Source organism: Pongo pygmaeus, chromosome 1 (assembly GCF_028885625.2).
Source record: "Pongo pygmaeus isolate AG05252 chromosome 1, NHGRI_mPonPyg2-v2.0_pri, whole genome shotgun sequence".
Classification (NCBI taxonomy): Eukaryota; Metazoa; Chordata; class Mammalia; order Primates; family Hominidae; genus Pongo; species Pongo pygmaeus.
Window position 1 is genome coordinate 186175865 of NC_072373.2, and position 17152 is coordinate 186193016.

Genomic DNA, 17152 nt, shown 5'->3' on the forward strand with positions numbered 1-17152 from the left:
GTTTGTGGCTCTGGAAGGTGTAGAGGCTCTGGGTACTAGTTGGGGCTGGGTGTAGGAGGGGGCTGCTGAGAAGACGTATTCCATGAGGGCAGAGTTTTTACATTTTTCTTCACTGCCGGATCTCTAGTTCCTGTAATGCGGCCCAACCTGTAGTAGGCTTTCTATGAATAGTTGTTGACTAAATAAAAGGAGAAGTCCTTTGTACTCCAAGATTATTGAAGCTGCTGACCGAGGGCACTTCCCCACTCCCAGCCCCCCAGCCCTTAGCGGACCATCTTTTCTTCTCTTTGACTCAGGCCCTCCCTCTACTGGGCAGTTCTTTGGTCTTCCAAGCAAGGAAAGGGTGTGGAGGTGCCAGCCGGGTGGGCATGCTGTGGGTTAAAGCTTTGCGAAACAACAGTGTAGTTAATCTTTCTAATTTATTTTCCTTTTAGACCATGGGAAGTCTGTAGGCAGCAGCTGTTACCCAATTAAAATACAGATTAATATAAAAACAGTTTCTGGAATATAAAATAGAGTGGCTGTGTCCTTACACTTCCTTAAAATACCACCTAATAATGACTTGATGAACTACAGAAACCCATGTAGAGGAGCTCAGCGTTTTTAAAATGAAAATTTCTCCCTAAAAGGTGTATATTACCATCCCATGTAAGTCACCATGAGAAAATAACCTTCCCTCTTAGAGCCAGTGATTTCTGTGAGTTGGGTATTTGGTATTCATTAAGTGTAATTATAGTTTAATTGGAGTTTAATCTCCCCCCCCAACACACTTTAAAAAAAAGAAGTTTCCAAGCAAGTCTGAGATACTGCTCTTTCTGGAAGTAGCCAGGGACATGCTGGGGGTGGTGATTTCCAGTTGGTGTCCAGGACATGGGGGCCTCATGCCCTCAGATCCTTGTAGGCAATCTATCCCTGGCCTTTTTTTTTTTTTTTTTTTTTTTTTTACTTTAAACCAAACCAAAACAAAGCAAAACAACAAGCTTGTTTGAACCCAGGCCTGACCTAGGTGGAGCATAGGACTGAGTCAGAAATTCTCTAGGTCATAGTCTGAACATTAGGTTTTTTTGTCTTAGTTTCCCCATTGGTTAAAGATGACTCTGTCTCTTGCTTGGCTAGTTCATATGGATGGCCCACGTATGCAGGGTGAAGGATAGGAGCCTGTGGGACTTCATGGATGTTAGGGAAGGTGTTAGGGAGAGTGTGGGAGGGGGCAGTGCTGGATATCGAGGCTCAGAGAAGGAGTGGACTTGAAGCCAAGTGTGCCTGTCCTGTATGAGCACTCCCCAAGTTTTACGGGAACTTCTGTGAAGCTAGGAGCTGAATTTACTTGAGACTTAATTGTGGGAAGTTATTGAGCCTATTGAGTACAAAAGACATGTAACATCAATTTGTTTGCAAACTGAAAGCTGAAACAGGTGTGAGAACATGCCTTGTGGAAACAGGTGTGAGAACACGCCTTGTGGTCAGCATGTGTATGTGTACACCCATCTCAGGGCAGGATTTTATGGGAGAAGCACACATTGTGTCCTGGGTCCTGGGACTTTATTCCCAAGTCTTCTAGTTGGGCTCTGAACCTAAAGCAGTGCTGGATCAGAGCCTTTTACAACAGAAGGAGAAAAACAGAAAGGAAAGGGTCCTGTTCAGCCTTGAGTCCCTTCACCCTGGTTTTCTACCCATCGGCTATTTCTTTTTCCTTTCAGCTCACTGGGATTATTCAAGCCATGGTGGATGGTCAGCCAAGCCTGCAGCAAGTGCTGGAGGTAGGTTGAGTGACCTTTAATTCCTGACCTCTGACCCCTTCCTGCTGCCTTTCTCTCCCTCCCCTCCTGAGAATGTAGCCGTGTAATTTGACTGTGATTATGGCTTGATTAGAATAACATTTGCTGTCACATCAGTGACATGCTGTTGAGAGTATTGAACCATTGATCTGTCATCTCCAGCTGTTCCCGTCAGGGTTTCTGACAAGATGTCCCAGTGCTGCCAGGAGTCGGGCAGAGGGGCCCCCACCCCTTCCTGGCCTATGGCCCTGTGCTGGCTGGCTCTGGGGTAGCCTATGCTGGGTGGGCTGGGGAGTAGGGGAGCTGAGCTTGGTACTGTGGGACTAGCCCCGGGGACTGGAGGTGTTTTTGTTTAGCTTTAGTGTTGGCTTCTTGTGGCATGTGAGCACTTCATTAACTCACCCAGAACTCCCCATCGATGGCTTTTGTTTGCTGAGAGCTCCTCCAGGAGCTGTGGCTGGGCCCGCCTGCCCCACTGCAGCTTGCCACTGGATGCATTGTGCCTGTCGGGTGCAGAGGCTGCACTGGGTAATGATTCCTAATCAGAATAATTACAACAATTGCCTATGTGAGGGAAATCAAATTAAAGACTTTAAAACCCTTGGCAGAGACCACACTTCTAGGATGTTCTCCTCGGGGAGTTAGAAAAGGTTAAGATGCTGTTTCTTGTGCTGTAGCCCGAGGGAATAAGGAAGGGCAGTGCTTGGTCTTAGCTTGTCTCCCACCCTCCTCTGGCCTGGAGATTTTCACAGGGGGAGAAGGTCCCCCTCCCATGTCTTTCTCTATAGGGGGAGTGGAGAAGAGAAAAAGCCTGTGGATCTCATTAAGTGCTTTATTTATTTTTTAAGACCAATAAAGCCAAAGCTCAGACCTTATCAAAGCATAGGAGAGAGCAGAATATCTGCAGGAATAGCAGGGCACATCTGCACTGGAGGTGTGCAGCCTAGAGGAAGTAGCATAGTGGCAGGGAGCAGGGCAAGATACCTTTTTTTAGCCGAGAGATCCTGTCCCATGGAGGAGAGAGATGCAGATTGAATTTCGTGGGGCCCCCAACAATGGAGCCAGGGTCAGAGAGGCAAGTTTAGGCTCACCTCAGTGGCAGAGTGTATTTCCTGTCCCTGGGAGTGTGGGAACCCAGGCTGTGACCAGTCTGGTTGGGAGTCAGAGTTTGGGCACCTGCAGTAGATTGGGAGAAGATAAGATGAGCTCTGAGATGCTTCCCAGCCATATTGACCATCTTTTTTTGAAGAGATTCATTCCTGTGACCAAGGGAGCTCAGAATGGACTGCTCCCTGTTAAACCAGACTCAAGGAGACAGAGGGAACTCATTCTTTGCTCTGTCCCAGCCGCCATCCCCAGCCAGGGCCTGGCTCCTGAGGGGATGCCAGAAGACAGGCACCTTTTTCCTGGAACATCTGTAGCTGGGATCCTGGAGGAAGATACTTGCTCTGGGCCAGCAGCAAACCAGGACTGTTGAGGTTATGGGTTTTTTTCTCAGTGGCCCCAGTCGAGGAGGAGATGTGGTCTTGAGGAGGCAACCCCCTGCTAACCCTAGGCCAGCCCTGGAGCAGAGTGCTTAAAGAATTCTGAGTCTCACCCAGGAAGCTACTTTCTGCTGCTTCTACATACTTTGTGGGTAAGGAGGGAAAATTCCTGGTATCAGCCTGAATAGAGAGTTTCTGGCAGGACTAGGAGATCAGACCGGGCTCTGCTTCATCTGATTAGTCCTGAGTTGGTTATGGAGATAAAGAGCTCATTTCTTGTCCGAACCAAGGCCCTTAGCAGGCAGCCAGCTAGATGTTTACCTGACTCATGGTAAAAGGTGCTCACTGAATAGCTGCTGTGCAAGCGAATGGCCTGGGTCCTAAGCTTCCAGGGACCCCATTGAGTGTTGAGTGCTTCCTGTGGTAAGGTCCCAGTTTTGCTGAGTGTGGCCTCCTGTTGTGTCTTGCTCTCTCACTGTGCAGGAGTTGGGGCACTGGGGAGCCCCTCTAGTATGTGGGGCACTTAACTTGGGGATATAAAACAGTGAGCTTGGGGGAGGTTATGCTGATTTAGGGAGCCCTAGTTTCACCTTACCTCTTTTCTTAGGTGACCCTGGGAAAAGGATTCATGCACGTGTGTGTGTGTGTGTGTGTGCGTGCTTGTGCGCATGCACATACATGCAAGGAATTAGGCCAGAGGAGACAGACCATTTATCAGTGGAAGATCCAGAATTTATCTTTTGGGAAGATTCTTTGGCTGAGGAGGATTCTCTGGTGTACAGACTGTAAAGAGGGTTTAGAGACCACATGGTCTGCATAGTCTGGCACTGGGGAGCAGCTCTGACATTCTGGTTGGTAGGGCTGCTATAGCCCGGAGCTAGGGTAGGATCCTTGGCGTTAGTCAAGGATGACTTTAGCGTGGGCCAGGCCTCTAGCATCTCAGAGGTATCCAGGGAGCCAGCCTATACCTGCTAGAATAATCTTACTTAAGATACTTAAAGATATCCATGGGCTCTCTATTTCCTGCTGAGCACACGAGGCCCTTCACAGTCTGGCCTAACCTAGTCCTCCAGCCTCTGTCCTTTCTTTCTATATACTGTGGACTTCAGTCACCCTAAACTTTTACCTACTCATGTTTTCAGTCAGTCAGCAAGTATCTCTTGAGTAGATCCTGTGCTGAATGAGAGATTAAGGCAGTGAGTAAGACAGAGTTCCTGCCTTTGTGGTGCTTATATTCGCAGGGAAGGCAGATATTAAACAGATAATTGCTTCAAATACAAAATTATTGCACATGTACCTTTGCCTCTACCTGTAGTATCCTCTACTGTGTTCCACCATGTCAGGCTCCTAGTTCAATTATCTTCTTTGTGAAGCCTTTTCTGACTCCTCTCCCTGTGAAAGGTAGGGCTAGCCACTTCCTCTTCTTGGTCCTGTAGCACTGTGGTCACGTCTCCAGTGCTGGATCTATTGTATTATGATGATCTGCCTTTCTCCCCTTCTCAGCCTACTACCTGTTTTGTGGTAGGTACTTAAAACATTATTACATTTAATTCTCAGAACAACTCTGTGTAAGGTTTTATAGATGAAGGAAACTGAGGTTCAGAGAGGTTACATGATTTTTAAATGACTCCCCATCAGTGACACAGCCAGGATATGGAATAGCCAAGGGTTGGAGGGTTGGGATCCAGATGCGTCTGACTTCCAATCCTGCATTTTTAATGACTATGTGAGATAGCCTTAAAAAATAATCTCTTGGCCGGGTGTGGTGGCTCACGCCTGTAATCCCAGCACTTTGGGAGGCCGAGGTGGGCGGATCACGAGGTCAGGAGATCGAGACTATCCTGGCTAACATGGTGAAACCCCGTCTCTACTAAAAATACAAAAACTAGCCAGGCATGGTGGCGGGCGCCTGTAGTCCCAGCTACTCGGGAGGCTGAGGCAGGAGAATGGCGTGAACCTGGGAGGCGGAGCTTGCAGTGAGCCAAGATCGTGCCATTGCACTCCAGCCTGGGTGACATCTGTTGCATGGGTAGAAGCAGTGGTGTGACTCCCTCTCCATGCCTGGGGTCTTCTGAAAAATAGGCAATGCTTCATGAATTCTTTTTATTTATTTTTTACAGAGTCTTGCTCTGTCACCCAGGCTGGAGTGCAGTGGTGTGATCTCAGCTCACTGCAACCTCCACCTTCCAGGCCCAAGCAATTCTTCTGCCTCAGCCTCCCAAGTAGCTGGGATTACAGGCGTGCACCACCACACCCAGCTAATTTTTGTATTTTTAGTACGGATAGGGTTTTGCCATGTTAACCAGGCCGGTCTCAAATTCCTGGCCTCAAGTGATCCACCTGCATCTGCCTCCCAAAGTGCTGGGATTACAGGCCTGAGCCACCACACCCAGTCTTGAATTGTTTATGATATTTCTCTTGTATACTGATTTTAGTATTTGAATTTCCAGTGTGAACACAAATAAACTGATCAAAGGGATGAAGGGAAAGAAAGATTTAGAGTGTTTAGGAGCAGTTTTTCTCCCTGTGTAGAAATTGAGCTCAGCCTTCAAAATATTCTGCTGAATTTGAATCCTCAACCATGAAGAGGAGAAATACGAAGTTGGGGGCCAGTTTTGAACTTTTAGCAGCTGGAGCAGGCAGCACTGTCCCAGGTGTCAGGATGGGGCTCCAGTCCAGTAAAGGGGCCTCTTAAGGTGAAAATATTCGTCACCTTCATTCGGTGAATAACCAAATTTGTAAGATTGGTTAATAAACATTTGGTAGAATAGTAAAACAAATAAATGAATGAGTGAGGCTGTGGGTTGGAGCTCCTGTTTGGGGCCTCCTACTACCCTGTTCTCATGCCCCAGGACAACAGCCTTCTGTGCTGGGCCAGGGGACCAATGACAGGAACAGCCAAGTCAGAGCAAGGTATTTGGACTGATTTGCTGGGATCTGGAGCAGGCTGCCAGGCAATAGGCGAGTGTAGGGGCTCCCTCCGGCTACATACTCGGGCTGCAGGATCTTCCTAAGGGTTTGTCTTCCAAATGCCTCCGTGGTTCTGAGCCAAGCCTGAGAGCCCACAGTGGGGCCATGGCTGGATAAGATTACAATTTTCTCCTGCTCTGATTACAAGCAGCTTATCTGTGTTTTGCTGTCGTGGCTCTTCACAGGCTCAGGGAAAAAAAAAAGGAAAATCTCATTTGTTCTTGTGTACTTTTCAGAGGGTCGATGAGTGGATGGCGAAGGAAGGCCTCTTAGATCCAAACGTCAAGTCAATTTTTGTCACCTGTGGAGACTGGGACTTAAAAGTCATGTGAGTATGAGAAGGGCTACTTTGCTGGCAGGGCTTGGAATCTGTGGGACCAGGTCTTGCCTTTTGGAGGCTTAAATGTCTACAAGGCAGCTGGGTCAGGGATTCTTCAGGTCTTTGAGGCTATCAGGGATAGAAGAGGGTTGGGAGCCCTGCCTTCTGCCTCTCTGGAGCAGGGTGTGGGCAAGTCAAGGGCCTGCCTGGATGGTTGGGGCCTTCCTGCCTTTGCCAGGCCTCACTGCTCACGAGAGCCCTTCCGATTGCTGGGGCTGTATGTTATTGCCCTGGAAGGGAGGAGTTAAAAGAGTGTCTTGGAAAAAAAATTTTAAGCCAAATACCATGTTTACTATGTAATGAAATATAGTAACTTATTTGTCAACCATATCAAGTAGGCATTATTATTATTCCTATTTTATAGCTGAGGAAGTAAAGGTACAGAAAGGTTAAGTAATTTACCGAAGGACACACAGAGCCAGGATTCAAACTCAGGTCCTTGCTCTTAACTATTATACTATGCTGCCGCTTTATCTGGCCTGCAAGACCCTGGTGATCCAACTGGGAGCCCAGTGGTGGGATGAGCGAGGGCTGCTCCGGGAAGCTGCCCACGTCACCAGCCTCCTCTTTCCTCCTTTGTCCCCACTGTTTTTTTACCTTGTCTCCTGATCCTGTCCCGGTTATGGAAGACAGAACCAGTTCCTTTGCTGGGTTGACACTTGTGCATCTTGTCTGCCCTCAAGGATACATGGCTTCAGATGGCCCCCAGGGAACTGAAGTGGGATGGAGGTGGTGGGGGCACTGTTTGCTGAGAAGTCATAGAATCGATTACTTCTCCGTTCATTGTGACTGAAGGTAGCAGCAAGTATTCCATGTATGTGTGTCTGTGTGTGTGTGTGTGTTTGTGTGTGTTTGTGTGTGTGTTTGAACTTGAGCATAAGTGGGATGTTGGTGAGGGGTGTGGTGTAGCAGCTCTGCAGTAACATTTTCTACCACATGAGGTGTCATCTCCTCACCAAGGCCGTTTGTAAGCCTTTTGGATGCTGGGCATTGAGGTGAAGTTATGTACCCAGGTGGGTGTCAAGCCTGCTATTGGACCCCAACTTTCTAGGTGAGACAGGAGGAAGAAAAGGCCGCAAATCACATGAGCACACAGAGACCTCATCTCCCACACCCATCAGGTGTGTACACAAACTGACTGCACCCCTCTTGGTTTACTCCAGAGGGTCTCCATATTGCCACATGACATCTCTTTGTCAGGGAAATTATACAGGCTAGGACTAGAAGCAGATATGAATCAGAGGAGGAGTCCATGGAGAAGGAGTGGAGGGAGAAGACTCTTGTTCTTGTTAATAGCGTCCTGGGCAGCTTTGAGTCCTTAAAGCGAGGAAGGGACTTAACGTGGATCTCTGTAGCCCAAGAGAAGCTACTCAAGGTGGGGCCAGTTTCAGGCTGATACCCAGAATTCTGGGGTTCATATGGCCCAGGAGGAAGGCCCTTTGGCCCAGTACAGAGGTCCACTTCCTCCAGGTAGCCTCACCAGGACTCCCTTCATCCAGTGTTGTTCTCTCTTTGGCATCTTCACCTTCTAAACACACACATTTCAGAATCTTCTACTTTAACTGTGCACGATGTGTACATATATGTGTATATGAAAACTTTCCCGTGTATGAGGTTGGAGACTATAAGCTTGGAGTTGGTCTCCCCATGAGATGGAGAGGGAATTTCAGAGGGTGCTGTCTTCTTTTGGTCTGGCCTGTTCTGTAGCACAGTGGGCCCTGGACAGGTGTTGGTGACCCAGGAGATTGCCCTGCCTCTTCCTGAAAAATGATATCATCAAGAAAAGAGATTGAGTTGTAGAACCGAACCATATATGAAAAGAAGCCAAGTTTTAATGAGCACATACCTTACTGCATCCACACCTTCTGACTGCCGTCTCTGGTGGGTGGTGGTATTGTCTTTCTTTTATAGATGAAACAAACCAAAAACCCCTGTGGCTCAGAGAGCTAAAGATGTGTAGCTAGACAGAATTGAATTCTAAGACCGTGTAGTTTCCAAAAGAGATGGGTAGGGCAGACTTTGTGGGCTGGTTTGGGTTTGGACTGGGAAGGCTGATGAAGCTTCAGAAAAGGGTTTTCAGAAAGGAAGCAGGTGGCAGGGCTTGCGGGAGGGAGCTCTGTGGCTGCCTCTTATAAGCAGGTCTCTGCATAACTGCTGGGAAGCCTCTTAATTAAATGTGTAACAAAATAAAAACAGCCGGAGAGGAAACCTAAGTAGTGCTGCGTGACAGCGCACAGCTAATCGGTGTTCCTGGAACCTCGGCAGAGGCTCGTCAGATGGCTCTCGTCAGAGCCATCACCTTTTTATGTGCCCGGTAAAGGCTGCAGATGAGCCTGACAAGGGTGGTGTTAAATTGACACTCACAACTTGTTAGTCTGTGGCTTACTTCTTATTTTGACATCCATTTTCAGATTTAACTAAGTCTTAGGAATTCAGCAAACATTTTCATTTCACACTAGTTTCCGGAAGCCATGGTTCCTTCTCATTGCTGTCCTTACCTCCTCCTCCCCTTCTCCCCTCAGCAGCTTCGCATCACTTTTGTTGGAAAGGGGCTGATAAGTGGGGCACTGGGAAATGGGAACTGAAGTGGCAGCATAAATCCCACTGGAGAAAAAAAATCTGCTCCCATCCTGACAAATCATTTTATGTCCATCTTTTGTCAAAGCCAGATGAGTTGATTCTCCAAGTTTACGTGGGCTTCGATGTGTAGTCACAGATCCTGCTAAGGCGAGTTTTTATTTAGTAGTGTGGATTTAATTTCCCCTCTCAATTTTTTCAAGAAACAACATTTGTTGTGGGTCTGGCTCTTGGTCAGCTTGCCTTCCCTACCTGACCCACTTTTTCTTCACCTTGCTTGGTGTTTCTTGAAGCTTCCCATAGGGTTTGGTGTTGTTTCTCTGCTTACCCAGGTAGAAAGTGCCTCTTTCAAAGGGCTCCATCTTTGGTATGGTGGTGGGGTTAGTGCTGGTGTAGACTGAGAAGGGACACCTGCACAGGCACCCACTTGAGGAACTTAGATTTTAGCCTGTAGCTTGAAGATCCACGTTCACCAGCCATGTAGCACAGCATGGCTGAGAACCTAGACTAGAGGCTTTCCCAGTGGGCCGTGAGTCTGAGAAGAAGGAAGATTGAGAAGAGGGAAAGACTGGAGGGAAAGAGCTGACCTGAGGGAGGCCCTGGCCCTTAGTGCAGTCTGGGAAGAGGCCCCTTTAGAGAAGGTAGGAGAATCAGATGCTTTTCTCTGGTGGAATAGGGGCCAGGGGCCTGCTCAGTCTGGTGAGAGGACCCTCACCTGGGCTCAGCCTCAGTTTTGGAGCAGGAAGTTTTCCTCCCCCTGGAGGGAGGAGAGAGGTTGAACACGTAAATGCAGGCATTTGACTTCCTTTTTTTCCCCTGCCTTCTTGCTGGGGTGTGCATACTACATTCTGGCTGTGCTCTGCAGGTGTGGACCTGGAGTTCACTTCAGGTTTTAGGAGGTCTGGAGATGGAAAGGTACTTGCCCAGATTACACTATCACTGTTGGAGATGGGGAGCATGCACTCAGCAGGGGCTACTGAGGTTTCTTCGAGGCTGCTGTCAAGCGGTCAAGACCACTGAAGAGACTGCTGCTACCTGGGGTGAAAGGTGCCATGATGGAACCACGCACCTGGGCGAGCACTGTGGGGTAGTGACCGTCCTGTGGGGATGCGGAAGATGGCTGGAAGGGTGGCCTAGTGACGTGCTTGCTGCGGGTCGGGCTGAGTCCTCTTGGCATTGCTCAACAGCTGACTACTTCAATCTTCTTGAAATCATCTTTATCTATACTTTCGTTATGTTTTCTGTTTCTCTGACTTCTCCTCCTCAGTCACTTGGGTAGATTATTAATACTTTTTACCTTCCTTTTTTTCATGTTGGTGTTTCTCAAATAGTGGTGTTTCTTTGATCTCTATCCTGGTTGTCTTTTCTGTTTATTCTACACATTCACACTTACCAGAGTGATCTCGTCTTTGCCATAGCTTCAAGTATCCTCTGTATGCTGATGTCTTCTAATCTTTTTCTCCAAGTGGAGAAAAGAAATCGGCCTCATCTGCCACCTAAACACCACACCTGCATATCCAGCTACCTACTCTACATCTCCACCTAGACGTCCATAGGCCCCTTCAAGCTCAGATGTTTATCTTTCTCCTCACACCCTGTCCTCCATCATTCCCTCAAATAATGACTGGCACCGTCTACTGAGTTGTTCTGTCAGAAATATGAAAATTATCCCTTCTCTATCCACACCAATTAATTGCCAAATCCTGTTGATTCTGCCTCCCAGAGGTTTCTCAGATTTATTCCTTTCTTCCCATCCCTACTGCCCTGCCCTAGTCAAGATGATCATATTCTTCTTGGATTGCTACAAAAGTCTTCTAACTAGTCTCTTTGAGTCCAGCTTTGCTGCTCCTATTCCATTCTCCTAATTACAGCAGATTATGTCACCCCTCAGCTTAATACCTTTCAAGGTTTGCCCTTGCCCTCAAGGGTAAAGTCCAAAGTGTTTATTGGGACTTTCAAGGTTCTTGCTTACATCTTTAGCCTCACTTCTCAATACTCTCTGTGGCACCCCCGCACCCCTCCCCACCAGCCACATGCATGAGCTGGCCAGTTCCTAGTGATCCCTCTTCTTTCTCTAGGTGCCTTCCTTTGTTTTCCTGGAGCACGTGTACACATTAATACATAAAATGGTGCTGTGGCTGCCTCTACTTGTCTTTCTCTCGCACTAGATTGTGAGCACTGTTGTAACCCTAGGACAAGGACAAGGCTTGACACATAGTAGATGTTCAGTAAATAATTGTTGAATAAGTGACAACTAAGTAATGGAGTTCCTGTGGAGTCTCTGCTCAGGAAGAACAACAGAGGACTATTAGTAGGTAGATTCAGGAAGCATTCATTGCCAGTGTACAGGACAAATGGACTAGAGGAGGAATTCTCAGGCCTTGCTACACCAGCCTGAATGTGAAGAGTTAGAGAACTATGCTGCTTATCTCAGGAAGCCCTGGATTTCCTCACTGCCACTGTGTGTTGGGCCCTCGATGGTGAGTACTGGGTGAGATAGCCCACGGGCTTAGGCCAGGGAGGAGGAGCTTGGTCCCAGGAGCAGTGCAAAATGCTTTCTCTGAGAGATTTGTGCCTCCAGAACTGAGGGTTGGGACTCCTGGAAAAGTGAACGTCAGAGAATAAAGAGAGTGTTTATTGAGCACTTATTACTTATCAGGAGCCCTGTTGTGCTGTTTACACATATGATGTCATTTAGTCCTTACCACAGTTCTGTGGAATAAGTTCATTTTATAATCCTTTTTTAACAAATGAGGAAACTGACGCCTAGAGAGATAAGTAATTTGTCAAGGGCATATAACCTGTTTGTGGCAGGGCAGGGATTTGAACCTGAGCATTCTGACTCTAGAACCATGTGTTTAACGACCGTCCTGTCTGACCGTCCTCCTTCATGGGCTGTGGTTTGGTGATACACGGCGGGAATGCCCCTCTCCTCTCCTTTGTTCGCACTGAGTGGCAGAGCCTCGGGATGTTTTCTGACACCGTAGGTTGTTGGTTCCTCATTTGGTATCGGTAGAGGTGTGGACTGTTAAGTTCATTTGATATGGGAGCCCAGTTGGCCAGGAGATGTGGTGGGGATGATTTGGGGCTGCCTGAGAGCCTCCTTGCAGGGTTACAAGTTAATGAATCTTCAGGTCTGTTTTAAGGAAACCTCAGCCAACTTCACTTTGGACACCTCTATTCTGTATTTATGTTTGGAAGCACATGGGGCATCGCACTGTTGCCCCTTGCCCACAGGTGTACCAGTTGGTACCAGCACGGAGCTGCATCACCCTTGATTAGCAGCCTGCTGGGGGAAGGGGCTTGAGTAAGAACTCCCTGCCAGTCCTGACTTGTCTCATTTCCCATTACTTTTATCTGTCATTGCAAGTGCTTGGGCTCCCCTCCTGAACTAATTAAGTTTGCATGTGTTTAGACATGTTGCCAAATAGGGCTTAGCAAAGCGGAACTGAGCTACATCTCTTTCTGAGTAGAGAAGGAAAGAGATATGAATGCTCCTCCACAGGGCCAGGAAGAAGCATGGATGACATGGAGTGAATGCGTGCAGATGATAGGCATTGCCTGGCCTTCCTAGGGACACAGCAGGTCTGCCAGACAGCCTTCTGATTGGCTGACAGGGACAGGTGAAAGCCCACCCTCCAGCTCTCTTCGTGAATTGGGCATTCTAAGGGGGCTGAGAATGGAAAGAGGGCAGGTTCTGAAGTATTTTTCTCCCAAGCACAAGCAAAGTTGAAAGTCAAATTTAGTGATATTTGCATGAGGAATTTGTAGGGCTATGTGCTGTTTGCTACCAGTCTGAATCAACCTAGCTCCTAGGCCTACAACCACCTATGTGGCTAGCAGAGTGCAGGGTGACCTTTCCAAGTCTGTGAGAAATACATCAGAAACTTGGATAGCCAAAGGCCCCAATTTCTCTTTTTGCCTAGAAGACCGCAATTCCTCCTGCTCAGCCATTGGAGTGGGTGGGTCAGCGTAGTGGAGGGAAGGAGAATAGTGTGCCCAGAACCTCCCTACCCTGGAGGTGGGGTTCAGCATAGTGGATCGTCCTAGTGAGGTAATGGCTGATTGCATGTTTTTGTGTCAGACGGATGCCTGGAGACTTTTCCCTAGTGTGGGGTGGCCTGAGGTCTGAGATGCCCTGTGGCAGAACATATTTGGGTCCTATCCAGGTGGCAGTTATGGGGGCAAACTATGTCGAGGCCTCCTTCTCTGGGGTGAGGAATGAGGGTATTGCTTACTACAAAAGCAGAAAAGCCAACTGAGGCTGTAGTCAGGGCCTCAGTCCTGTGGACATGAGGGCAGTGGGTCAGCTTCCTGGCCATAAAAAGTGTCTTGATGGGTAAGGTTGGCTCAGAATCAGCCCAGGCTCCCAGTGCACAGTGGGGGCAGGGGGAGGAGGTTCTGAAGGTTGTATAGGAATTCTGGGCCTTAGAGTTGTAGTCTGAGCTCAGAGAGAGTGGGAACCAGATCTTCTGCCCTCCCTTCAGTTTCCCTAGAGCCCTCTCGTCAGCAGAGGTGCACCGGGTTAGCCCCAAGAAGGCAGCGTGAGTTGATGGGGTCATGTTTCAGCTGCAGCTAATCCAAGTCACTTGATATAAATCTCTCCCTGCTGCCTCTCCCCTCCCTCCCATCCCCAACCCACAGACAGGGAAATGAATCCTGGCCCTCACCCTGAATACATCATGGCAGGCTTGCCTCTAATGAGAGAGGGCCATTCATTGTGGGGTGAAGCTCCCTGCAGAGCCCAGGATGCCATTAATTAAAGAAGAGCCACCTGAAGCCAGTCGTGCGGTGCAGCCTGCCACGCTCAGATGGAGTGGTGGTGGGGTAGCCTCGTTAGCCTGACAGCTCCTTGGGCTGAGAGTTCTTGGGCTTAGAGGAGCGAGGGGTGCTCCGCCTCTGCCTGATGCCCCTGGGGCTAGCCTACTCACAAACATGAAAGCCCCCTCCTGCACATGTCCCCGGGCCCAGAACTGGCACTAAAGGGGCTCCTGATGATGGGCTTGGCTGGGGATTAACCATTTCCTAGATGCAGGCCTGAGGGTAGGAGCGGGTTTCTGTGGAGCCATAGCATCTCTTCTGGTTCCCAACCTTGGCTCCCTTCACACTTATCCATGTGATCCTGGAGCTGCAAGTCAACAGGCATCTCACCCCACGTCCTTCCCTCAGAGCCTGAGTTTGGGATAGTTGCTCTGCTCTGGAAGGACTTTGTGCCTCAATGGGGACTGGAAGAGAAGCTCTGCTGTCTGATCAACAAGCACAATCCCTCCAAGGCAGACAGGGCGTCTGGCGTTTTACTTTCTGGGCACTTCTAGGCTGTAGGGTGGAACCCCAGTGGCAACCTCATTTCTTCACCCACTAGGAAGGTGTCAGAGGGTCTAAATCATTGTAGTGATTATAGGAACCCCTGGAATGGAAATTCTGCTCATTGAAAACCCTGATAAAAGATAAAGATACTTGCTTAATGACTGATCAGGCTTCGAGATGTTCAAGGCAGTAGGAGCCTCGTGCTTTGGCCTGAGTTGATAACTGTGTAGTTCTTTACTGCTTAACTAGTCCAGAAGCAAGTGTTGCTGCCTTCGTTCTGGCCCTGGATTTGATATGAGGCTCTCCCCTTGACCATGGATGAGAGTCTTATCACCTCCTCCTTGCTGGCTGGAGGGGCTGTATGTTCTGAGACTTTCACCTTAGCCCAGAGTTGGGCTAACTTAGCCAGTCTGCCTGATCTGTCAGGAAGACAAATTGGATCCTATGTTGGTGGCTCTTCAGGACAGTCTTTGGAAATCTGGTTCTGTGTTCTGTAGCGGAATCCAACAGACAGGCTGCTTCAGAGGGCCTCAGAACCAGCTGGGCACCTGGCTGGACTGTATGACCTATCTCTGCTTTCCTATAGCTCACCTGGCATGGAATAGAGGTTCCATGCAGCTTCCCACCAGGCCACAACCTCCTAGGTGGGGGACCTGGGCTCTACTCTTGTATTTTGAACATTTCTCACCTTCCTAGGCCCATTTGCTTGGGCCTTTCTGACTTCTGTCAGATAGAGAGTGAAGGCTGGAAGACCTTTTTTCCCAAGCTCCAAGAAGGAACCACTGGTGCTTCTGGAAAATGTTTTCCTTTGTATGAGATATTGCTTAGATCTGTGTTTTTTTTAAACCCTTTTTGAACATCAGCTTGTTTTTGGGTCTTTAAAAAAAATTGAGGTCTGGTACAGTGGCCCACACCTGGAATCCCAGTGCTTTGGGAGGCTGAAGCAGGATTGTTTGAGGCCAGGAGTTTGAGACCAGCCTGGGGTAGCAAGGCCCTGTCTCTATTAAAAATAAAAATAAAAATAAAAAATAACCTGGTGTGGTGGCACATGCCTATAATCCTAGCTACTCAGGAGGCTGAGGCTGGAGGATTGCTTGATCCCAGGAGTTTGAGGCTGCAATGAGCCATGATTGTGCCACTGTACTCCAGCCTGGACAACAGAGTAAGATCCTGTCTCTTAAAAAAAAAATTGAGGTATGAAATAGGTACAGATGCATAAATACACAAATGTGAAGTGTATAGCTCAATATGTTTTATGCAAGTATACACCTGGGTAACTACCACCCAGGTCAAGATCAAGAACCTTTTTCATCATCCCAGAAAGTTCCCTCATGCCTCTTCCCAGTCAGTGATGCTTTCCCCTTGCCAACTAACCACCGTTCTGACTTCTGTTAGTTTTGGTTAGTTTTTACCTATTGTTGGCTTTCGTATAAATGGAATCATGCAAGGCATACTCTTTTGTGTCTGACTTCTTCCACCCAGGCTAGAGTTCAGTGCTGTCATTTTGGCTCACTGCAACCTCCACCTCCTTGGGCTCAAGTCATCCTCTCACCCCAACCTTCCGAGTAGCTGGGACTATAGGCACGTGCCACTGAGCCCAGCTAGTTTTTGTATTTTTTTTTGTGGAGACAGGGTTTTGCCATGTTGCCCAGGCTGGTCTCGAACTCCTGAGCTCAAGCAGTCTGCCTGCCTTGGCCTCCCAAAGTGCTGAGATTACAGGCATGAGACACCACACCCGACCTGTGTCTGACTTCTTTTGCATAACATAATGTATAGAAGATTCCTGTGCATTGTATGTATCAAGAATTTAGGCTTTTTATTATATTTCTGTGTAGTAGTCCATTGTATTATACTACATTTTATTTATTCTTTTTTTGTTGGAACATCTATTATACTTTATTTAGTTGTTTAGTATATGTTTGCTGAATGAATATGTGAATCTTCAATTTAATATGAGAATCTCCCTATGCCCATCAGCTTGTCCCAATCCCCCTCACCCTTTCAAACCTAATTCCAGTCCTTTGGCCATGTGGTCTTCCCTGTCTGTTCTGGAACCCACACTGTCCTCCCTCTTCTCTGAGGTCTTGTGATAGAGAGAGACTGGCCCCTGTGGAAGTGGCCTTTGAGCTGTATTGACTCATTTATTTATTCTTTCAGCAGATGTGTTGACTACCTGCTATGTGCCCTGCACTGCTGTAGGTATTAAGGATACAGCAGTGAATAAAGAAAGAAAACTTCCCAAACATCCTGCCTTCATGGAGTTTGCATTCCAGCGCTTGCAGCTGTCTGCCTTTTGGACCTAATGCTTGAAGAATCTTAGTCATGTCCAGTCTCTTCTGTCCTTTGGGATTCTGCAGGAGCTAGATGGTGAAGCCCTTGCCACCTTGGCAGGACTTCTCTAGGGCTTGTGGGCTTTTGTCTTCCTTTTCTGCGGATATTGGTACAGGTGACATTAGCTGCTGCTGCTGCTTGGCAGTGAAAGGGTTTCTCAATATTGGTGCTTCCATTCCACTATCCTGGAATCTGATTCCCTCTGTGAGAGGAGAGAATTAATCTCCAACTTTCCATGCCTGTAAGGTGAGTGACCTCTGTTTTGTCAGCGCTTGCCAATCTGTCCTCTAATTCCCAGCCAGGGTAATGGAGACATTACTTTGTGC

At 48.0% G+C, this 17152-nt stretch overlaps 1 protein-coding gene across 14 annotated transcripts in view; it reads left to right on the forward strand.

The window, feature by feature from the left end:
- ERI3 (ERI1 exoribonuclease family member 3) overlaps positions 1-17152 on the forward strand; it is a 134176-nt gene that overhangs the window by 40339 nt on the left and 76685 nt on the right. For all 14 annotated transcript variants that reach the window (XM_054490806.2, XM_054490817.2, XM_054490831.2 and 11 more), the window contains 2 exons: positions 1701-1760; positions 6469-6560. In XM_054490806.2, coding sequence (XP_054346781.1) covers positions 1701-1760; positions 6469-6560 — 152 coding nt within the window. The remainder of the gene's footprint in view (positions 1-1700; positions 1761-6468; positions 6561-17152) is intronic.